The following is a 23,983-nucleotide window of genomic DNA, read 5'->3' on the forward strand; positions in this document are numbered from 1 at the left end:
GAATGGAACCCATTTAGGCTGAACATTAATACATAGAGGCAGGAAGAAGTACTTTATTAATTAAACCAGCCTTTATTAATTTTTAAGAGATTGGGTTTGGGGCTGGGTCCGTGGGACTGTTTCATGGGGGACGAGTCTGAGGGAAGAACAGGAGACAATGGTAAGGAGAATGCAGAAGACAAAAGGTAGGTAAAATAAAAAGTGAACCCCCAGAAACAGTCCCACGGACCCAGCCCCAAACCCCATCTCTGCAATAATAATTAATAAAGGCTGGTTTAAAGTACTACTTCCTGCCTCTATCTTTTAATGTTCATGGGTAGCCTAAATGGGTTCCATTCAGACCTTAACATTAAGTATTTTACTGTTAGCCTATGTGTCAACCATACATTTTCACCTGGCTATACCCAATGTTTAGATCTGTTGTGGTATTTATGCAAATTAGCACATAAACTACTACATAATTAGATTATGCACCGTTTGTCCATGTTAACAAGCAATTTCAAAAAATATTGTAATAAAATTTTTGTTTGTCTTGATGTAAGTAATCAACTCAGTAATTTTCATGCTGATATCTAAAGGTTAAAATTTGTACCCTCACGTAAGAGAAAAAGAATGAATAGGCGTGAATAGACTATTTGGGTCTTTTTCGAAACTTTCCCCTAATGGGATAGGCTACATACTTCGGGACTTTTCTTTCATTACTCAGGACATACTGAGGATACAAATTCAGTTGAGTTTGCTTCTGTTGCAATTTGTTCAACCTTTTTTCATAAAATGACTGGACTACTAGAGAGAGTACACAGTGTACATTTGGCAGCGTTCCGCGGGGTTTCACAAAAGTAGGCGTTTCCGTTTGCACTCCAAAGATTGTTCTAGTTTACCTGCCGTAGTTCCAACTTCCTGTTTTCATTTGTCCCAGTCTGTCAAACGATGAAGGCGTTCCTTACACCCGTAACTTAGTTCACTGCGAATACAAGTTTTAAACTTTAAACGTCTATCCAGCCTTTGCACAATGTCATCCAACAGTGGTATTCAAATCCCCAGCCGGCTGCCTCTGCTGTGTACTCATGATGGAGTGCTGTTACCCGGCTCGACCATGAGAATCAGTGTCGACACGGCGAGAAACATGCAGTTAGTGAAGAGCAGACTGCTGAAGGGGACCTCGCTGAAAAGCACCATCATAGGGATTATCCCTAACACTAGAGACCCCGAGCACGACAGCGATGAGCTCCCGTCCTTGCACAGGTGTGTCTGCGCTGTCAAGACTGTCAAACCCGCTGCAGGTCCAGTGTGATGCAACTGTCACTGAGTTTCGAAACCATAGTAATTTATTATGCTTTTATAATACAATAAGTTACTTTTATTGTATTATAAACTTTATTTTATAATATGTAACTTTGATATTTACCCGAAATCTTTATGGTTACCATAGAAATGTTTGTACTGGTGATGATGACTGACATTGAGACACTATTTTGTATTCACAGAACTTTACCTTTCGGTGTTTTTAGTTGAATAATGTTCAAACATTAACCTACATGCCTGTTTATTATGTTTTTTACATGCTAGAGACCAGCTGCAGTAACAGTGTTTGTTTTCTAGAAAAATCGTTTGAGCAGCAGATGGACTTTAACCTTGCGAGTCTCTGCTCTGTCTGATCAATGGCTCTCCAGACAGGGTTTAATGTAAAACATGGACATATAAGAAAGGAACACAAGCCTGGAACTCATGTAATAAAATGTTGAAAGTAATAATATATATATATATATATATATAGTGCTGTGCAAAAGGCCACCACCAGCTTTGTTGTATTAGCAATGTTTTAATGACATCTTTTTATTAAGATACAAACAGAAAATACAGGAAATATGTACACAAAAACTACAAAAAATCTTCTTTAAGCAAAAATCATTATTTAGTGTGGCATCCTGGACCTTCTCATCAGATTTTGAAACTTTTCTTGTTCTTACAGTCCTTTTCCATTTAGGTTTAAGAGAAAAACTTGCCACTTTAGCCTATAGAAGTCATTTTTTTCTTATTTTTTCTGTTTTTTAATACTGCATACAAATAACCTGTATTTTCTGGTCATATTCCAATAAAGAGACTGTGAAATAATTATATATGGTCATTAACCATTGCTAAAACAATGTTGGCCTAAGACTTTTACACAGTACTGTATGTATTCCTAGATAGGTGTACTTTATTAGGTAAACCTTCTAGTATCGGATTGGTCCCCCTTTTGCCTTCAGAACTGCCTTACTTCTTCATGGCACAGATTCAACAAGGTTCTGGAAACATTCCTCTGAGATTTTAGTCCATATTGACATGAGCATCACACAGTTGCTGCAGTTTTCTGCTGCACATCCATGACGCAAATCTCTCGTTCCACCACATCCCAAGGCTGCTCTATTGGATTAAGATCTGGTGTCTGTGGAGGCCAGTATAGTGAACTCATTGTCATGTTCAAGAAACCAGTTTGAAACCTACAATATCACAAATTAGATTTGACAGAAAACAAAACTCAGGCCTCAATGCTTAGTTTAATCTGTCTAATCTGTTTAGATTAGTTTAATCTGTCTTCAGAACTTCGGTCTTTTAATCTGTGCTTCTGTCTTCTGTCTCAGTATTGGCACAGCAGGACTGGCAGTACAGGTCGTAGGCAGCAACTGGCCAAAACCACACTACACACTGCTCATTACGGGCTTGTGTCGCTTCCGTGTGACCCAGCTGCTGAGAGAGAGACCTTTCCCCATGGCAGAGGTGGAACAGCTAGACAAACTGGAGCAGTACACAGAGGGAGATCCGGCTGATGGAGAGCTGGGAGAGCTGGCACAGAGGTTCTATCAGGCCGCTGTACAGGTCAGCAGTGTTTGTGCTGTGATTCTGTTAACAGTCTATAAAAATAACTTTTTCCACAAGTCACAGATATTATTCACTTGATACACCTGTGTATAATATAAGATTAAGTACGATTTTGTAAAAGTTTTTGAAAGAAGTCTCTGCTCACCAAGGCTGCATTTATTTGACCAAAAATAAACAGTAATATTGTGAAATATTATTACAGATCAAAGTAACTGTTTAATGCTTTTAAAAATGTAATTTATTCCTGTGATGGCAAAGCTGAATTTTCAGCATCATTACTCCAGTCTTCAGTGTCACTTGATCCTTCAGAAGTCATTCTAATATGGTGCTCAAAAAACTTTTCTTGTTACAACCAGTCAAAAAACTTTGATAATTTTTTTTGTAAAAACCATACTTTAAAAATTTTTTGAAATAGAAATATTTTGTAACATAAATGTCTTTACTGTCACTTTTGATCAGTTTAATATGGAAGCTTGTTTACACCATGGAATAAAAAATAAAAAAGGAAACTGTGACTTTTATCTCACAATTCAGACTTTTTTCTCGCAGTTGCAAGTTTACGTCTCTCAATTCTTCCTTTTTTTCTTAGAATTGCGTGATATAAAGTTGCAATTTTGTGTTATAAAGTCATAATTGTGAGATATAAACTCGCAATTCTGAGAAAAAAACGTCTATTTTATTTCCTCAGAAGTGGAATTTATAACACGCAATTGCGAGTTTATATCTCTCAGTTCTGAGAGAAGAAGTCAGAATTGCAATATAAATTCACAATTTTGTGTTCATATCTTGCAGTTCTGAATCTCTCACAGTGGTGAGAAAAAAAGTCAGAATTGTGAGATAAAAAGTTGCAATTATCTTTTAATTTATTTTTTTTTCTGTGGCAGAAACAAGCTTCCATAATTAAATGCGTCTATGCTGAATAAATGTATTAATTTCCTTCAAAAAAAAAAAAACTTACTGACACCAAATATTTGAATGGTATATATGGTAATGGTATATTGAATATATATATATATGTATAACATATATATAATTAATTAAATAATCTTATTTATTTACCTACTTTTACCAAATACCTCTTTGAGGAATGATAACCAACATTAGAATTTGATAATTTGTTTGATAAATTCAAATAATAGTAATTGATAGCAGTCAAAGTTTTCAAAAAATATAAAAGCTGAAGATATGTTTAAAAACAAATCAAAGACATCCTTTTTTCATGACTGAAGAAAAGATGAATGGAATTGTGAGTGTTTTTCTCATTTGGCACCAGTCATCTATACAATGAGTCATCATTTAAACTGAATGAATATAAAGGCTTCATTCCTTGCCAAATGATACAGAATGATTCATTGCATGTAGGCTTTTCATTTAGTGTATTGACCGTGTTCTCTGGCCTCTCTTTGTCCAGCTGGTTGGGATGTTGGACATGTCTGTGCCTGTGGTGGCTAAACTCCGGCGTCTGTTGGACAGTCTGCCTAGAGAAACCTTACCAGATGTCCTGGCCTCCATGATCCGCACTTCCAACAAAGAGAAACTGCAGGTGCGACAGTGCACGGTTCTAGAGTCAGTATGACTTACAGAGTCCTAGTGTGATCATGTACCATGTTTAAACCTTCCTAAAAATGTTTTCTGAATGTGCTGTTGTCAGGTGCTGGATGCAGTAGACTTGGAGGAACGGTTTAAGAAGGCCCTTCCTCTGCTCACCAGACAAATTGAGGGGCTCAAGTTACTGCAAAAGACACGCAAACTCAGACCTGATGATGACAAAAGAGTAGGCCAACATTTGTTTCTCTTTTTGCACAGTCACCTTCCTCCACAACTTCCTGCTCTATCACAGAGTTCTTCCCCTTTCTCCTAGGTGCTGGCCATCCGTAAAGGTGGTGTGTTCCCAGGTCGTCAGTTCTCGCTGGATGAGGAGGTGGAAGATGAAGATGGTGATGACAATGTTTTGCTGGAGAAGAAGGTGAAGGCAGCAGCTATGCCAGAAGCAGCACTGCGCGTATGTCTCAAGGAGCTCAGGCGGTATGTACTGGTAATTTCAGACAAAACCACATTTCACAGCTGCCTACGCACTAAACAGCAAGGGAATTTTTGCAGTTGTTTTTAGACCGATTAAAATGATGAAGTCATTATCTTTAGTTTAATCATTATATTAATGAATAAATTCATGACTCCCCCTCCTGAGCTGCATCCTATCTGGATTTCTTCCTCATCTACCCAACATCTTAAGAGAAATATATATATATATATATATATATAATAAATAATTTTTTTTTTTTGCCACAGATTAAAAAAGATGCCACAGTCCATGCCGGAGTATGCCCTCACCCGGAACTATCTGGAGATGATGGTAGAGCTGCCCTGGAGCAAGAGCACAACAGGTAAGAAAGCTTTCTAAAATAAAATGTATTTGTATTTTTGTATACATGCATTTTTGTTTTTGGAGTGAAGTTTCCAAACACTGTTAAACACTAATGATTAATTATTACAACTATCATAAACTAACTATTATAAGCTATTATTACATGGCTTGGTTGAATTCTAATGTAGAATGCGGTCTGTTATTTCTTGATAACAGACCGCTGCTAAGTATAACACACCGTTGCCATGAAAAACAGAGCGTTGCTATGGATGCAGGATTCTAACCGCAGAGACGGAACGGACTATTTTCTTTAGCGGAAGCAATACAATCGTTTTTAAATCAATAAACTCCTTTTTAAATCAATATTTTGTGTCAAATTATTGATTTATTTGGTAGGTAGCCATGTAATAAGCGGGATAATGTAGAGCGAGGCGGTTGTTATAGCGAATACAAACCCCTTCAGACTGATTCAAGACCCCTCCCCTCCGCTTTGCGCCGGGGTCCCGATCAGCCTGTCGAGGTTGTATTCGCTATAACAACCGCCTCGCTCTACATTATCCCTTACTTAGTAATTATTATTGCAACTAAACCTCAAATTATTATAGTAGTATTTTTTATATAATAAAAAATATAATTTAAGTATGTAGTATTATATTATTAAATTAAGTCAAAGTATAGCATTATTTATTGTAGTATTTCTATATGTTAATTACCCCATCCATACATAAATGTTTAAAATAAAATTTAGTAACTATTTGTTTGACAATTTTTAATTGTAGGTATATTGTATATTTCTAAATGACCTATGCTAATGTTTTACCAGTGTTTTGTACACTACAGTTCAAAAGTTTGGGGTCGGTAAGATTTTTAAATGTTTTTGAAAGAAATCTCTCATGCTCATAAAGGCTGCATTTGTTTGATCAAAAATATAGTAAAACAGTAATTTTATTACAATTAAGGAAAACCATTTTCTATTTTGATTTTTTTAAATGTAATTTAAAAACTCCAGTCATTACTCCAGTCTTCAGTGTTACACGATCTTTCAGAAATCATTCTAATATGCTGATTTTGGTGCTTAAGAAACATTTATTATTATTATCAATATTGAAAACAGTTGGGCTGCTTAATATTTTTTAAAAGGTGATGCATTTTTTCCAGGATGCTTTGATCAATAGAACGTTCAAAAGAACAGCAGTTATTTGAAATAGAAATATTTTGTAACATTATGAATTTTATTTAATATCATTTGTGAATAAAAGTATATTCATAAAAAGAAAAAAAGGACCCCAAATTTTTTAACTGTAGCGTATATATATACACTAAATGTATAATAAACTTTTTGAAAATTAATTTAAAGAAATGTAATAGTTTAATTAAATTTTCGGTTAAAAAAAAAAAAAGTCAAATTTAATCCAAAAGCTGTTTTTATATTTTATTTTTCCAAAATATTTTTAATTGTTGATAACATCTTTGTAACTTTTAAATAAGCTTTTCATGTAAAATCAGTCCGAGAGTTTGCTTACACTGCTTAGCCATCAGCAGAGGGAGACTTTTACCACATTTTGTGAATGAATTGCTCTGTCTACTGTAGTGATGCAGAGGCAATTGAGCTGTTTACACGTGTTATTCTTGTCATGTTCTTCATGGCCACATGAGGGACTCTGAGAACTCCAGTACAGTACATGATCTTGCCAAGCATAGCTAGAGTGTTGGACCATATGTTGAGAAGCATTAAACACCTTTCTATTCATTCATTTTCTGTGTTTTGTTTTCTATTATTATCTCATGTGCATGATTGCAGGTATTTCTTTTTGTTTTACCAATTTTACTGGCACACTTAAAGGCATGTAAAAAAGTGTATGCATTACCTACTTTCCTAAGCTTATAGCTTGCCTTGAAATATGATCTCTTACTATCTACGAAGGGCTCAAAGAAACATGCGCATGCGATTGAATGCTCTCATACACACCTCTGAATTTCCCTTGCTCGATGTGTTACAGACCTTTGGGGCTGGAATTCTGCTGGGAAAGTCTCATGTACATGAAGTGCATTTCACAGTCTTTTAGACACAGTCTTTGAGCTCAGCACTCAAGGGTGGGTCAGCATTAGAAGAAAACTGATTTAGTGGTTTAGATCAGCGTCTGAAAGCTGGGAATAGAGAGTTCTGCCCTTACAGGAATGTTCTCCTGTAAATGCAGAATTAGACGATTCATGATTTGTGAGAACCATAAAGAAAATTCTGTGCCCAGTTTAAGTTTACTTTATGAGACAGCTGCACATATGTCTGTATCTTATTACATGAGGTAGTGGAGATGCATATGTCTTTGATAAAATACTCACATTCCTTTCCCAATTTTTACATCATGCGTGCAATCAAGGGCTACAATAACTGTTTAGGGTCTGCAAGATGTTTTTGAAAAAATGTCTTTTATGTTGACCAAGGCTGCATTTATTTGATCAAAAATACAGTAATATTGTAAAATATTATTACAATTTAAAATAACTTTTCTATTTTAATATATTTTAATATCATTTATTCATTTGATGGCAAAGCTGAATTTTGAGTATTCAGTGTCACATAATCCTTCAGAAATCATTCTAATTTCCTGATTAGGTACTCAAGAAACATTTCATATTATTAGAAATGCTGAAAACAGTTGTGCAGTTTAAAGGGTTAGTTCACCCAAAATTGAAAATTCTGTCAGTAATTACTCACCCTCATGTTGTTCCAACCCTGTAAGACTTTCGTTCATCTTCGGAACACAAATTAAGATATTTTTGATTAAATCTGAGAGCTGGCTCACTCCTCCATAGGCTTCTATGGGATCGAAACTTGCCGGCCCAGAAAAGTTAGTAAAGACAATGTTTAAAATAGTCCAAGTGACTACAGTGGCTCAACCATAAGTTTATCAAGCGACGAGAATACTTCTATACTTGAATACTTTTTGTACGTCACACGCATCACACACATGACCAGTGTCGTCCAGTAGTGAGCCTATGTGCTGTTACACTACGTGAATTCACGTCAGAGGCCCACACAGAAGAAAATTAATAGTTGAATAAAGTCGTTATTTTGGGGGGGTTTTGCGCACAAGAAGTATTCTCGTCGCTTGATAAACTTATGGTTGAGCCAGTGTAGTCACTTGGACTATTTTAAACATTGTCTTTACTAACTTTTCTGGGCCGGGAAGTTTCGATCCCATAGAAGCCTATGGAGGAGTGAGCCAGCTCTCAGATTTAATCAAAAATATCTTAATTTGTGTTCCGAAGATGAACGAAAGTCTTTTGGGGTTGGAACAACATGAGGGTGAGTAATTACTGACAGAATTTTCATTTTTGGGTGAACTAACCCTTTAATATTTTCGTTGAAACCGTGATACATTTGTTTTTGATAAACAACACTTTTGTAACATTATAATTGTCTTTAGTGTCACTTTTGATTAATGCAATGCATCCTTTCTGAATAAAAATATTAATTTCTTTAAAAAAAAAAAATCTTATTATACTCATTATTTTAACTCTATAACATGTTTCATTGTTATCTACTTAGATTGCCTGGACATCCGTGCAGCGCGGGTGCTCTTGGATAATGATCACTATGCCATGGAGAAGCTGAAGAGGAGGGTGCTGGAGTATCTGGCTGTGCGGCAGCTCAAGAGTACCCTTAAGGGGCCCATACTGTGTTTTGTAGGACCCCCCGGTGTGGGAAAGACCAGCGTTGGGCGTTCCATCGCTCGCACACTGGGTCGAGAGTTCCACCGCATCGCCTTGGGGGGAGTCTGTGATCAGTCTGACATCCGTGGCCACAGGTAAGAGGTCATCATAATGATAGGAGACTCAAAGTCTGATCTTCAAACAAGCATGGTACATGATACATATAGTCTCAGTGTCAGACTGCTTTGAGGAAGATACTGTAGCAGGTCAAGTCCTTTTGTCAGTTGTTCTTGGCCAGAATAAGCTGTGTGGACCATACTTCATGCTGGTAGTCAAAAGTCTGACTGCACGAAAAATACACACTGCCGTGCAAAAGTTTGAGGTCTGTAAGATTTTTTTTTAAGCTCAACAAGGCGGCATTTATTTGATAAAAAAATTAGTAATATTGTGAAAAAATTATTACATTTTTAAAACAACTGTAATCCTGTAATGGCAAAGCTGAATTTTCAGTCTTGTGTCACATGATCCTTCAGAAATCATTCTAATATGCTGATTTGGTGCTCATAAAATAGTTGTTGCTTAATATTTTTGTGTAAACGGTGATACATTTTTGCAGGATTCTTTGATGAATGGATGTTCAAAAGAACACTATTTATTTGGCAGACTTTTTGTTTTATAACAATGTAAAAGTCTTCACTGTCACAATTTAATGCATCCTTGCTAAATAAAAGTATTAATTTCTTACAAAAAAAGCCCATAATGACCTTAAACTTGTATACTATATAAACAAAAAAGGCTATATTTCCACTGCATTGCTAAAACCCTGTGACCCAACCCTCATGTTACTGTGATTAACCCGGGTGTTACGTTACTAATCCAAGATCCTTCAGACGTTTAAACCTCAAGCCAGTCAAGCTTTGTTTTGCAATCAAATGGTGAGTCATAACCAACATGTGAAGCATGCAGTGATATAGATGTGTCAGACTGAGGTGTCAGGCGATGATGAACCCACCAAAGAGACGTGATGTAGTGACCCTTCAGTGACGAGAGAAACTTTAAACCTTGACCTGCATTGTGATTTCTTTTGATGTTCCCTTTGATCTCGTCACTATAGAAACTAGAAGGTGATAACATCATGACACCCTGCAGGCCAGGACGAGCTTCTTTGTTTTCTGATTGGTCAATGTCAAACTTCACACTCTCCTACGGAAAATGTGTCCTCTTACAAGACCTTTCCCCATAAACTCTGCATTTGTCTCTTCACAACACATTTCTTTAAAAGAGTCTGCATTAGTTTACTACAGTAGAGTGTTTAAAGTTTAATGACAGTCTTACACCCACTAATGACTGTAATTAGGGCATAACTCCATCCTGTCTATCTTCGTATCCTGCCTATTTGGTAGTTCAGTAGGACGAAATGCTACAGTTTACTGTTTTCGACCCCATCAGATGCACTCAAGCGCCATCCAGCAACATTGTCAAGACGTTATTCATTCCATTTTTTTACATTTTAAATGTCATTTTTGATCAGCTACGCAGCCCACCAATTATGTTCCAGGAGCAGGGACACCTACTGACAACCAATAGTACAGCGACCTGAATAGAACTGCATCAAAACAGTTGCAAGATTGTGATCTTTTTCTTTCTTTTTTTGCACACCTACAGATCTTTTTTACTTCCCTTATCATGTTCCACTCTATCTTTTACCACTCCCTCTCACTACTTTTTTTCTCACTCCAACTTTATCTCATGTGTCTCCGTCCTCAGACGCACATACGTGGGTAGCATGCCTGGCCGCATTATAAATGGACTGAAGACTGTTGGGGTAAACAATCCTGTCTTTTTATTGGACGAGGTGGACAAACTTGGGAAGAGCCTGCAGGGAGATCCTGCTGCCGCCCTGCTGGAGGTGAGAGAAACTACATGTAGGTTACAGTACTGCTACTTGCCTTGACCACAGTCTCACACTACAAAAAAAAAGTCCAAACATAGGGAACTATAAAAATAAAGTTTACCTGGATGAAAGGTTGGATGGATGGATGAAGGGAAGGATGAAAGGAAGGAAGCATGGATAAAGGATGGATGGCTAAATGTATAGATGTAAAAAAAAAAGTTTTAAAAGGCACTCAAGGACAATATTGGCCTTATATAAGTGGATGGATAGATGTACTGTTATATGATTTCAAATTGAAAACTGGAGATGGAATAGTGTAAAACCGATAGATTTTTTTGACAGGGCAGGTCGCTCTGTTCCAGAATGGTATTACTCACTGCCACATTACATGCCAGAATACTGAAAGAAAAAGTTTTTTAAAAATGTGTTCATGTGTGGTCTACAAGATCATTTTGCATGCAAGGTTAGTGCTTGCATACCATAGGTTGTAGTTTGTTGTACTTTCCGTACACAAGATCACATCACCATTTGCATACACTTGATTGCACGTGAGCCAGTTTGTTTCCACTGAGATAAATATCCAAATATTGTCCATGCATGCTCTGAACATCTGTGCATGTGATCTTATCTCTTGGCATGACATACTTTTACAATAATTCAGAGGGAGAGAAATGTATCTTACAATTTCACCAGAGATCAGCAGTCTTCATCGTGTAATCAGAAGATCGCCACTCAAAAAGCATCCAGGGAGTGACGTTCATCTCCTACTGTAAAGCATGTGAGCCCTTTCATTGAGCTTCAGATAGGATCTGGAGATAGGAAAGTTCATCACAGGGCGGACGTGACCTGACAACAAGCTCTGCAGAAAGCTCTGTGATTTAGTTTGTCACAGGCTGAGAGAATACATGCTTTATTTAGGGCAGCATTTCAAAATAAATACTTTAAAGGCGATTGTTTATAGCTATAACGATCTTGTTTTAAACTCTTAACCCTGAGTATTAAAATTCGGCACATAACTCATCTCATGTGTCATACCTCATGGTGCATCTCGGAGAGGTGTTATTACTTGACTAAAGGCCCGTTCACACAAAGGCTCAATCATCAGCTGGATAAAAATCGCTCTGAAAGTGCTTCCAATGATATCGTTCGACTGTGCCATTATAGTAATAGTCTTATAGTAAAAATCTTAAACAATCGTTGTACAATGAGAATGTGATGGTTGGCGGTATATTTTTCCCGTCCCTCCTTCTCTGTGATTGGACGGCAATCTTACAGACAAATGGTGAGTTCTATTTGTCCTTGGAAGTGTGAAATTCCTAGTTCCCAGTAGGAACTTTTAACTGGAATGCCCTCTCAAGTCCTATCAATCCTTGCGACTGGAAAACTAGGGGGAATCGCAACAACCCGGACTCCAATATGGCTACTCAGTGCATCAACCATAGTGAAACCATTGTAATATTTATTAGCACTTCTGTTTGTCTATGTCTCCATAAACTCAATGATGCACACAGTACTATCCAAACTCTAATTGTGGACATGATACTTTGGCATTATCTGTGCAAAATGCCGCTTTTTTATGTATTTGTATTCCGAAAGAACAAGCATAGCAAAGGTTTGTCTGGATGCGTCCATCTTAGTTTTCCGCCCTGTGTACTGGAATGCAGTGAACTTGGGTGTGATGTCATTCCCAGCTCCGACATCCCTCTTCCAAGGTAAATGGAATGCAGAAAAAGTAAAAATAAAAATAAAAACTCTTGGTGGCTAGCAAAACAAGCCAAGCACAATATTTAGCGTGTAATAGACACTCTGCTGGCTCCCATAGCAAACTATTGAAAAAAGCCGGCTTGTGAAGAAATGCTTTGGTGAACACTCGCCCTTACCATCATAAAGTATACTTCAGATGCATGAGGCATCAGTCAGTTTACTGATTAAATGTTGATTTGACAACATGTAATTAAAGATACATGGTGTTGTAAAAAACATTAAAATATGCTTTAAATAAATGTGTTAATGTTTAGCATTTTAATAACAGAGTGTAAGGGAAACTTTGTTTGGAACTGTATGATATATGTGAATCCCTAATAAAATAATTCATAAAGACTGTGTTTGTTTTGTCGATGTACCATCCAGTGCTGATTCTAACAGAAGTGGTTTGAGGAGGCTGTTGCTATGGTTACCTCCTCAGGCTAGAGCAGTCAAAATCATGAGAATCATGACTGAATTATCAACAGTTCATCATGAGATCTATTTGATGTGCCACGCTTTAACTTGTAAATCTAACTTTTGTATTAATACCTAAATTTGTGCAAATGAACTGTGGTCATTTTCAGGTTCTGGACCCGGAGCAGAACCACAGCTTCACCGACCATTACCTCAACGTGCCATTTGACCTCTCGCAGGTCCTCTTCATTGCCACCGCAAACACCACGGCCACCATCCCCCCTGCCTTGCTTGACAGAATGGAGGTCCTCCAGGTGCCAGGTCAGAGTTCAATATCGGACAAAAAAACACAGCAGGACGTGGCGTTGATGATGTGACATTTTTAGTGATTAATTCCTGACTATTTTAACATGAACTCAATTAAGTCTATCCTACAACTGAGCAGATGGTTTTGTAGTTAATTGTAATTTGTGTTCTGAATATCAGCATGTGTGTCTCATTAGGGTACATCCAGGAGGAGAAGGTAGAAATCGCCCATCGGCACCTGATCCCTCATCAGCTGGAGCAGCATGGGCTAACCCCGCAACAGCTCCAGATCCCACAGGACACCACACAGGAGATCATCAGCAAGTATGCACACACACACACACGTTTTGTGTTCTAAAGAGGTTCAGGCTGATAACGGCACTTTTAACCCATGTAGAGGACGGAAGGACAAGATGAAATTGTTCAGACAGAAGCAGTCATTGTCAATTAAGAACTAATCACACACACTAACAAATGAATCCCTCTCTCCATCCATACACTAGTATTCTGGTATTTGTAAGTTAACATTCCATATGCATTGACTCTGAATGGTGAATATATTGGTGATATATGATCAACATGATCAACAGAATGAGTTTCTTTGTAATCACCAATAAATCCACTGTTACGTAAATTAAGATGAATAAATAAATAAATGCATATATATATATAGATAGCAAACTGAAAAAAAGGGCTGAATTTTTTTTGCGCAACATTTCAAGTGGAATTAAATTGAGTAAATTTGAATGCATGTGCAATATATTTGAATGTGTACATTAAGGCTAGAAGGGAGCATAACATTTCAGAGAATGTAGTGTCTCACTGCTAAGAGAGATTACAGGTGAAACAGGAACAGTGGGGCAGTTTAGGTCACAGCCGGGTCTCCTCCTGTAAACTAGATCCTCTGCTGTCTCACTCTCTCCTTCAAAACCATATCTTAAGACAGGCTGCCAAACTTCTCTTCTAAAAGTCTGTAGTCCACCAGGGATCGTCAATTAGAGATATTTGCACAGCAAACTAATTAATTACCTCAGAGGTTGCTAATTTGGGGATGATTATCTGCTAAAAAGCAATCAATACATGGCCCCCGGCCCAGCAGTGCCAGCAGTAAATGACAGAAAGATTTGTGTGTGAATGTGTTTGTAGGTACACACGGGAGGCAGGCGTGCGCTCTTTGGAGAGGAAGATCGGGGCCATCTGTCGAGCGGTGGCTGTGAAGGTCGCTGAAGGTCATAGGGTCTCTAGAGCAGAGTCCCCCACGGAGCAGCTTGCAGGTAAAAGTGGGATTGTTTTCATCTCATGCATCATTGTAGTTTATGGCTGGAATTACAACAGCTCCCCCAGGCTCTGCTTCAGTCGTAGACTCTGGATTAATGGTAGTAGCCTTTGGGCAAAGATAAAACTGGAACCACAGTGTGTTCTTGTCTTTGATGCATCCCGATGGCTATCTCCACCAACAGTGAAATCTGATTGGATTAAAATACTGCACCACAATAGCTACACATTACATGGTAAGTATGTTCTGATTGGCTAGGATGACACTTTGTGCAGTATTTTGCTTTCTTTGAGAACAGGAAAATGTACATGTTGCTGGAAACTAGGCTTGCTGTGATAGTCGGTGTTACACGGTGTTCATCCGCACACTGATTACATCACTTGCACAGTCGTTTTGATTTTTTATAGTAATAAAAATAATTTGGTTCAGTTAGACAACAGACACTACGATTACTTAAAAACTGAACACGTCTGCTCAAAGCAGTGCACAGATCAGCAGCAGGAGTAAGATTTCATTTATCACATGATGAGAGTGATGCGAGCTGACTGACGAGACGTTGGTGGAAGATTTGTTTTCAAAGCGAAATGTTTAAGCACCTATTTGATAGGCGGCATTACCGATGGGAAAATGTAATCATCATCACATCCCTACTGGAACCATGTTGCATTACCTAACTATAAAACACTTAATATGAAACACTATTCAAAAACATTCAATTAGAAAATTTAAATGAGTCAAAGAATCTGGCAAGATTTAGCCTTTTTGATCTCGCTTGGCCATTTAACGGTTGTAGTAGTTCCCCTTGTGTCGGCTCCACCCTGCTATTTAGATATATTATTGGCATCTGTATTGTACTTAAAAATCCATATAATGATGGACCACTAGTCTCGCAGCTGGTAAGACACTTTGTAAGGATGTATTTAATTCAAGAAACGTTTCTGTAAGTGTATCGTGCTTCGCTCCCCAACTGCAGTGACTCAGGAATGGTTTAGCATTCTGCCACATACAGACTGCTGACTTCAGCATAATCCATAACACATACTTACCCTTGCTGTGCCACACAGACAGAATCAAGTACACACTACCTCTAGATGTGTGTTCAGACTAAAGAGCACGTGTAGGAAACCCATGCTGAGAAAATATCTAACGTACAGTCAGTAAAACTAGTCTCACACATTATGAGAACCTCAGCACACACATGCACATATTGGTCATCAATCTCTCTAAGCACGGGCCCCCAGAGGGGTGGAGGAGGGTAAAGCGTGCTAACAGACGGCCTTAGAACCCCCCCCCCCTTCACCGTCCCGCTGCAGCTGCTCCTCTGTAACAGAAGTAATAGCCCAGCCAGTTAATGCTCTGTTTAGATTCTGATTTACCCCAACTCTGTTTCTCAATCCTCTCCTGCATGGCCCATGTGTGAGATGAGATTTAGAGGGACGAGGGTCAGGGGTTCTTTTTTGCTTTGCTTTATTTTGTATTCTGTTTCTCAGACTCGCTGTAGCAGGTGTTATTCCTAGTCTTTACATCATGACAGCTGTCGCATGTGCTTCCTGCTGTTATATCCACTCTCTCAGAACATTTCGGCCCTCTTATGGTTTGCATTAACCTCCTAAGTTACAGGGAAATGAAAGAATCAGTTCGTCAGGTAGCAGAAAGTCAGATGCTTTTTAAAGGTGTACTTTTTGTTTGTGAAACACTATTCAAAAACATGAAATGGAATATACTGTGGATGCAGCATGAGGCAAAAGTTTTCAGTTACTAATAAATAAAGCAAGTAGAATTTGGCTGGTCATGTGACCAACATGCACGTCCTCATGAAGCATCCTGCTCCATATAATTGATATAAAAATGCAGCATAATTTTTTTAAACATTTTTGTAAAAGCACTATTCATTTTATAATGTATAAACTAAATAAAAAAATCAAATATACTTGTAATTAAAAGTACCGTACTTATTTCATCATTATAATATAATATATTTTCTTATGTTTAAATAAAATAAAAATGAATTAAATTAACAATAATAATAAATATAAATAATAAATATAATCATTTGTGCTTTTAATTGAATTTAAAAATTAAATAACAAAATTATACAAAAAAATATGCAGGGACTAATCACTTACATTAAGACCAGTAACCTGCAATAATAAAAAATAAAAAAAAGATAAATTCTGTAAAATGAAGCATTTCTGAGTGAAAAGATTTAGTGCAAAATAATGCTGGATTTAATTTTATCCTTCGGAATTTAATTGGATCATGAAAAGTGAGCTATGATATTATTGGTTAATATTATTTGTCCTGGACTGTCTTGGTTTATGTTAGTAGAAAATAAGGTGGAGAAAAATTCATTTTGAATTTTTATGAAAGCAAGAATAATGTGCACTGATCAATCATGCACAATAAAATCTTAAAAGACAATTTAATTATATCTTTCCTCAGAATGGCATGTGCTATTTCCTTCTTTGTTCTTCAGAACATGATTCTCCTCCTTTGCATGTCATTAACAGTCTAGTCACATGACTTGTGGGCAGCAAGGGGCATGTACATAATTGTAGTCTTGCCAAGGGCTAATACACAACACTTCGCTTTCAGAAAAATAGACACACAAACATACTCTGTAAGTAAATACACCCTAAAGCTGCTTTCCTTATTATGTTCTTTCCCCTCTTGCAATTCACTTTTCTAAATATGCTTTTATCTCTGCTTAAATGGAGTTTACTTTTAGTTCATGAAATGTCAAACCTCTTTTACATTGACACCAGTTTTAAAGGTTTAAATTGAAGAAAAACCTATAATTCCACCAAAGTCTTCACCAGTTTCCCACCTTTTCTCTCTGTCTATATCTTTTAGACCAGAATACAGAGAACAAGGTGGAGGATTCTGGGATAGCGGCACCTCCAGAGATGCCAATCGTTATTGACCACATTGCGCTTAAGGATATTCTTGGACCGCCACTCTTTGAAATGGAGGTTAGTATTAAATAAATGCCAGAAAGCTTCTTAGTTGTGTCCCAAATGAGGCACTATACACTATGTACTCAACTGTGTAGTGTATGAACTTTATACGGTTATTTTGTCAGTCTTAAAGTGCACTTTTTCTTTTTGGGATTTTCAGCATGAACAATTTATACTACAAACTGGCACAGAATAGTGCATTAGTACGCAAATTGGGATGCACCTCTTTTTGTGTCTCTGAAGGAAAAATTGTATTATTCTTCATTTGTCCACCAAGCTGTCGGACTGTTCGCGCCTCGGCCCTGTGTGTGCTGTTGTGTTTCTCAGAGAAGTGCTCTCTCCTCTTAGTAATGGAGGCTGCATTCCTGCCATGCCTATGGGGACGGGACAGGGGAAGACCAGAGGCGGTCAGAGAGCAGCCTGTTTCAGTTCTACTGAACTATCACACACATCTTCTCCTTCAAACCCTTGTGTTAGCATTCAGCTTTCTGCAGTTAGTTTACCAAGGATACAAACAGGCAAAAGTTCACTTTTTTGAAAGGGACATGTATAAAATCAGGCTGTCTGTCTGTGGACTTCTTTTTTTAATGGGGCAAATTTTCAATCTAAATGAGCTGGAAATAAAAATCAGAAGAGCGTGCTGTTCTTTTCTGCATTTAAAGATATGGTCATAAGTTTACATCAGCTCTATGGAATTTGTAAGATGTGTAACACTTAAATAAAATGTTCATTTAGCGCAGCTCTGAAGAAGCTGCATAACATTTCTGACAAATATAACTTGTTTAAATGTTTATAAGATATGTAAATGTATAATATAATTTTATATATATATATATATATATATATATATATACACTTTCTCTTCTATATCTATATCCATCTATCTATATATATATAGGTATATATAAATAAATGTACTGCGTTAGATTAAATTGGGAAGGGTCATAGCACTTGCATATTGTTGTCCTAATGTTAGTTTAACTGCTTATATTGTTCTCATTTCTAAGTCACTTTGCATAAAAGTGGTAAATGTAATATATATATATATATATATATGAGCAGAAGAGACTTAAGCTATCAAAAACTCTTGACTGGTATATATATATATATATATATATATATACTTTTTTTTTGCCATGTTGAGATAAGCATGTGAAGTATGTAATCAGAGCTGTATGTGTTTGTAGGTCTCAGAGCGACTGACCCTACCAGGTGTGGCAATCGGGCTGGCCTGGACTCCTATGGGTGGAGAGATCATGTTTGTGGAGGCCAGTCGTATGGAAGGAGAAGGTCAGTTGACCCTGACGGGACAGCTGGGGGATGTCATGAAGGAATCTGCCCATCTAGCTATCAGCTGGCTCCGCAGCAATGCCAAGACTTACTTCCTCTCCAGTGGTAATTAATAGACATTGACTATCCATACACATGTATACTACCGTTCAAAAGTTTGTTCAAAAAAGACTTTTTAAAGGAATATAAATAGCATTTATTTAAAATAACAGTCTTTTCTAACATTGCACTACTGCCACTTTTAATCAATTTAATCCATCCTTGCTGAATAAAATAATTTCTTTCAAAATAAGAGATTACTGACCTCAAACATTTGTATGGTACTGTACTTACAGCAGTCATTTATAGACATAAGTTGTGCTTGACTCAGCTTTTAGTTCAACCACATTTTATGTTCATAGTTGACCCGAGCGAGACTGATTTATCACAATGTTTGTGTCTGAATGATGATGTTGTAGGCAGCGCTGATCCTCTGGAGAGCACCGATATCCACTTGCACTTCCCAGCAGGGGCCGTCACTAAGGACGGACCCTCCGCTGGTGTTACCATAGTAACGTGCCTGGCCTCACTGTTGAGTGGGCGTCTGGTGCGCTCTGATGTGGCCATGACCGGAGAGATCACTCTGAGAGGACTGGTTCTGCCGGTGAGGAACCTTAAACCGTTCATCATCAGAGATGTTGAATGTCTGAACTGACATGATATATCTTGTCTCTCTACAGGTAGGAGGTATAAAGGATAAAGTCTTGGCAGCTCACCGGGCCAATCTAAAACGCGTTATCATCCCCAAGCGCAACGAGAAAGATTTAGAGGAGATCCCAGCCCATGTGCGAGCTGATCTGGATTTCGTTTTCGCCAGCACTCTGGATGAAGTCCTGAATGCGGCCTTTGATGGCGGCTTTCCCTCAGCCGTCAGTCATCCACAAGTTGTTAGTAAACTCTGAGACTGTAGTTGCTAGATATGAAGACTTCTTTTCCTCATAGAGGAAGTTGAACACTCAGCACTTAGTTTGTCATCTTTGTGCACTTATCATCTTTAGGTGCTTGTGGTCTAATTCATTGATTTAATAACCTCTAATTTAATAATAGAGGACTGAGTATAATTCTGTTCCTGTAGAACTGACAACTCTGAGCTGCCTATACTGGAGATAATTACACTAATCCAGCTTTATTTTTTTTGAAAGTTGTGATTTAATCAACATATTTAGTGATCCTCATAAAATGAATTAGACTAATGAATATCAAAGTTCTTAAATATGAAGGCTGGAATATTTTAACTTTGTATGGTGAGTACAATTTAAAGGAATAAATTTGGTCTTCGAAATTTAGGTTAGCATCAAATAATTGCCTGAAAACTCATTGTGTCTGTACAGGAAATGTTTCTAGAATTGGTTGTACCTTCAAACCATCATTTAATAGCATAATGGTAAAATAGTCTGACCATTTATATTTAGTTAGATCAGCATTTTTAAACGCATCAGTGGCTGTATTCACAAATCATTTTTTTCTCCTAAATAGTAGTAAGAGAAGTTCTTAGGTAAGAGTTTCCTCTAAAAAACCTATTCACAAAGCTTCTGAGACCAACTTTTGCTAAGAAACAGAGAGAAATCTTAAGCTTCTCCAGCTGGAGAAAGGGTGGCGCTGACCTCATTGCTATGGATGATGTCAACACGCTTACTAACTATGCCCACAGTGATTGGCTGAAAGGGGAGGGGACTCTGTCAGTGATTTAATCACAGAAATATTGCAGAATGAGGTATCATGTTGCCATATTCAAATATAGATCCAGGAGCCGGAACTCGAACTCGGGTCACTCGGCCCACAAGGCTATCAGAGCCGACGATAGGACATCATTTTCAACTTGACCGCAATGTTTTATTATCTCTATCATACAATGCATTATGCCTGTACATAAATTAACCTTTATGTTATGTCATTGCAGATTAAAATCTATAAATCAAAATATTTATTGCATTTATGAAGAAACGGCTCAGCACCCAAGGCTATCACCTATTGCCTCAATGGTTTACAGCGTCTTTACCAGATTACCGGCAACAGTTATTTTAGATTTAGGAGTCCTCTTGACTACCCCTAACTTTTAGCACTGAAATGCTTTGTGAAAAAGTCCTAAAATTAGGACTGACACAGCCATTATTTTTTAAGAGTTTCTCCTGAATCAAGTTAAGAGCTACTTTTAGCCTTAAGATGTTTTGTGAATACGGCCCAGATTAATAAATATGATTTCCTAGTTTTCCATCATTTTACATTTATAATTTACAATAAAAACAAAACAAACAAAAAAATCACCAGTGTACTATTTGTCTGTTCTACCAGGACAGATGAAATGCTGTAGAAGTGATTCGTTCTTGACAACTAAACCATGTATTGCTGTATTTGTAGTTGTCATGCACATGATAATTTGCTATGCTATACTGCAAACAATGCTGACATTTTACCTGCGTTTGGGAGTTATAAACAGTTAATGCATTCTTGTTCTCAAATACCTGCATGACAGCTCTGGCCTAAAAACAGAAGGCATGTTTGGAAATGTCAAAAGATGTAGACTAACCACTTTTACAGAAGTCGGTCGGTTCAACAAAGGATATAGATTTGTGAGAAGCCCTATTTCCCACACACACTGTTCTTGAAACATAACCCGTTTTTAAGCTAAAATGTGTAGACACAGCTATAAGCTATTTGTAGGTAGGGCTGGGCGATAAGGTAGCGGCATTTACTACACAGAGCCGTAGTTCACTGACAAGCTGAGCCATATCGCATTAATTATCACGGACGTATCGCCTGCGATAATTAATGCGATATGGCTCAGCTTGTCAGTGAACTACAAGCTCTGTGTAGTAAATGCCGCTCCATCTGAAAGCAGGTGATGGCGATTTACTACTAATCAAGGAACCGGCTTTACTGACGAGATGCACATAATGTCATGTGATATATCGCCCAGCCCTATTTGTAGGTTGATCTCCCCAAAAAGAATAAATGCTGCATCCTGACTAGCAACATTGCCTCAACTAATGGCATTAGTTTGGGGTTGGACTGTTTGTCCAACCAATGGAAGACAGAAATGTTGCACAAAGCTGAGAATCATTTTGCAACTCCAAATGATGATATTAGCGATACAGAAATGACACATTTCAGCATTTAACGTTGAGGGAAAATCCTCCCAGGATGTTCATGTCATTACCAAAACATCTAAAGCAAGAGCACAATACATGTCATTAATTCTGTACTATCTTAATAGTACCATAAGAGGAAATATAGAGTACAGCAATAACTTTGTCAGCAGTCTTGGTTCTGTAAGTTCATTTTCTCCATTAAGATTTCAAAATACTCCTAAAAGTTCTAAGTAATGAACCAAAAAAGGTTTAAAAAAAAAAAACACACACACACACAAACCTAAAGGTGCAGTAAACAATTTCTGAGAAACGCTTTTGAAAGTAGACCGGACCAAGCACCACAACACACTTGTAGCCAATCAACAGTAGGGGGCGTGTTCACTCATGCGTTTTCTGTTCTTCCATGTCATTAGCTCGTCATCTTCGCACTATTTTTTGCAAAGCATTACTTTGCTTCTGCAATGAAGGTAGGGGTGTGTTTGGGTTGATTTAAAATGTCAGCAGTTTCACAGAAATCGCTTACTGCACCTTTAATTTCTATTGAGAAAATTAACTTTGCAGCTCATGAAGCATTGCATGACAATCAAAGAAAAGAAAAAAAATTAACATTTTGCTATTAACCCTTGTGCATCGTTTAAATTTACAACCTTTCGTTATGTTTGTGGCTGAAAACAGCCACTACTTTAAACTGCTGTAAAAATGTATCAGATAAATATTTGTTTCAATTTTTTTTGCATAAATCTATTAATCAGCCTCAGTCCTGCTCAAAAATACTAAATGTTTAAAAAAAATTCAGGATTTTAACTCTTTAATTGCCAAATTCGTAAATGATGTCACTGATTTGGGGAAAAAAAAACACAAAATGACTAATTTTCAATATAAAATGTGATTGTGGACTGGATTTTTTTTTACCTTTTATCACAGTCTTGGACATGTCAAAGATTAGAAACAACATTAGTTTTGATGCATTGTTAGTTTTTGTGCAGCATCAGATTTTAACTTTTTCTCCCTCATTTACTGTTTGTGGCTGTTTTTGCCCCATTGACTTCCATTATAACCACATTTTTTGATTGCAAAGCCATGACACCATATAATCATGCATTTTTGATTGTTGGTGGTTTTCCCTGTTGGGAAGAGGTAAAATTTGTAATTTTTACTGTTGATAACCAGGTGGAACCATTAACCCTTTAGATAGGCCTGTGCAAAAAAAAAGCTTAGTTTCTGGCTTTTACATGGAGTGTATATGGAGTATAATAGCATAATAAAGTGTGTGTGTGTGTGTGTGTGTGTGTGTGTGTGTGTGTGTGTGTACTCACCTTGATGCGTCTGAGAAAATCAAAATATGCACCTCAGCTCTCAGAACTACATGGAGTAAACAAAAACAAAGTAAGTGTATTTATGCATCTGCTGCCTTTTGATGGTGAGAAATGCAGACTAAACAAATACAAAGCAAGTGGATTTAAACACTTGCATGCAAGCCTGCTGGTCATTTGATGGTGAGAAGAGCAGCAAGCAACATGAGAAAGGGCTTGACTTGTAGTGAAGTTTCAGAGATGATTATGCAGCCTGACCCCTCCAGCGAGCTGCACGATGTATCGTCTTCTCCCTCTGACACCACAGACTCTGGAGAGTCAGATCCTGATTTGGATGTGGCACCCTCATCATCCTCTCTAGCTTCCACTGAAGGCGAGGAGGATTCGGAGGATCCTGGATCTGGGTGGATTGGGAGAAATGGCGAAGTGTGGTTTTCAGTCAACTCCCTTTCTTCAGCCTGTCAGAGGCGTGACTCCAGGGCCGACGCGCTATGCCATCGCAAGGATCTAGAACATGAATTCTGTGTTCAACGGATTCGTTTTTTTACTGAGGAGATGATTGACCTCATTGTCAGCATGACCAACCTCCATGGGCGCCGCACAATGAGAAACGGGGTGGACTCCACAGATCTCCGTGCCTACATGGGGGCTACTGATTTTGGCTGGCGTCTACAGGTCCAGAGGGGAGTCCACACGTTGCCTGTGGGATCATCGCCTTCCCCTCCTATTTTTACTCCGTAAAAGACAGATTGAACACAGAATCCATGTTCTGGACGCT

At 37.7% G+C, this 23,983-nt stretch overlaps 1 protein-coding gene across 1 annotated transcript; it reads left to right on the top strand.

The window, feature by feature from the left end:
- The first annotated feature begins 901 nt into the window (after nucleotides 1–901).
- Nucleotides 902–21,222, top strand: lonp2 (lon peptidase 2, peroxisomal). The gene is made up of 15 exons (XM_084124554.1): nucleotides 902–1,245; nucleotides 2,625–2,859; nucleotides 4,274–4,405; nucleotides 4,514–4,636; nucleotides 4,724–4,887; nucleotides 5,152–5,246; nucleotides 8,778–9,036; nucleotides 10,649–10,790; nucleotides 13,106–13,256; nucleotides 13,439–13,565; nucleotides 14,388–14,515; nucleotides 17,371–17,489; nucleotides 18,662–18,869; nucleotides 19,223–19,407; nucleotides 19,484–21,222. Exons 1-15 carry the CDS (start codon nucleotides 1,013–1,015, stop codon nucleotides 19,703–19,705), a joined length of 2,523 nt encoding a protein of 840 aa, XP_083980680.1. The 5' UTR covers nucleotides 902–1,012; the 3' UTR covers nucleotides 19,706–21,222.
- Nucleotides 21,223–23,983: the final 2,761 nt, after the last annotated feature.

Source organism: Abramis brama, assembly GCF_963993115.1.
Source record: "Abramis brama genome assembly, chromosome: 9".
Lineage (NCBI taxonomy): Eukaryota > Metazoa > Chordata > Actinopteri > Cypriniformes > Leuciscidae > Abramis > Abramis brama.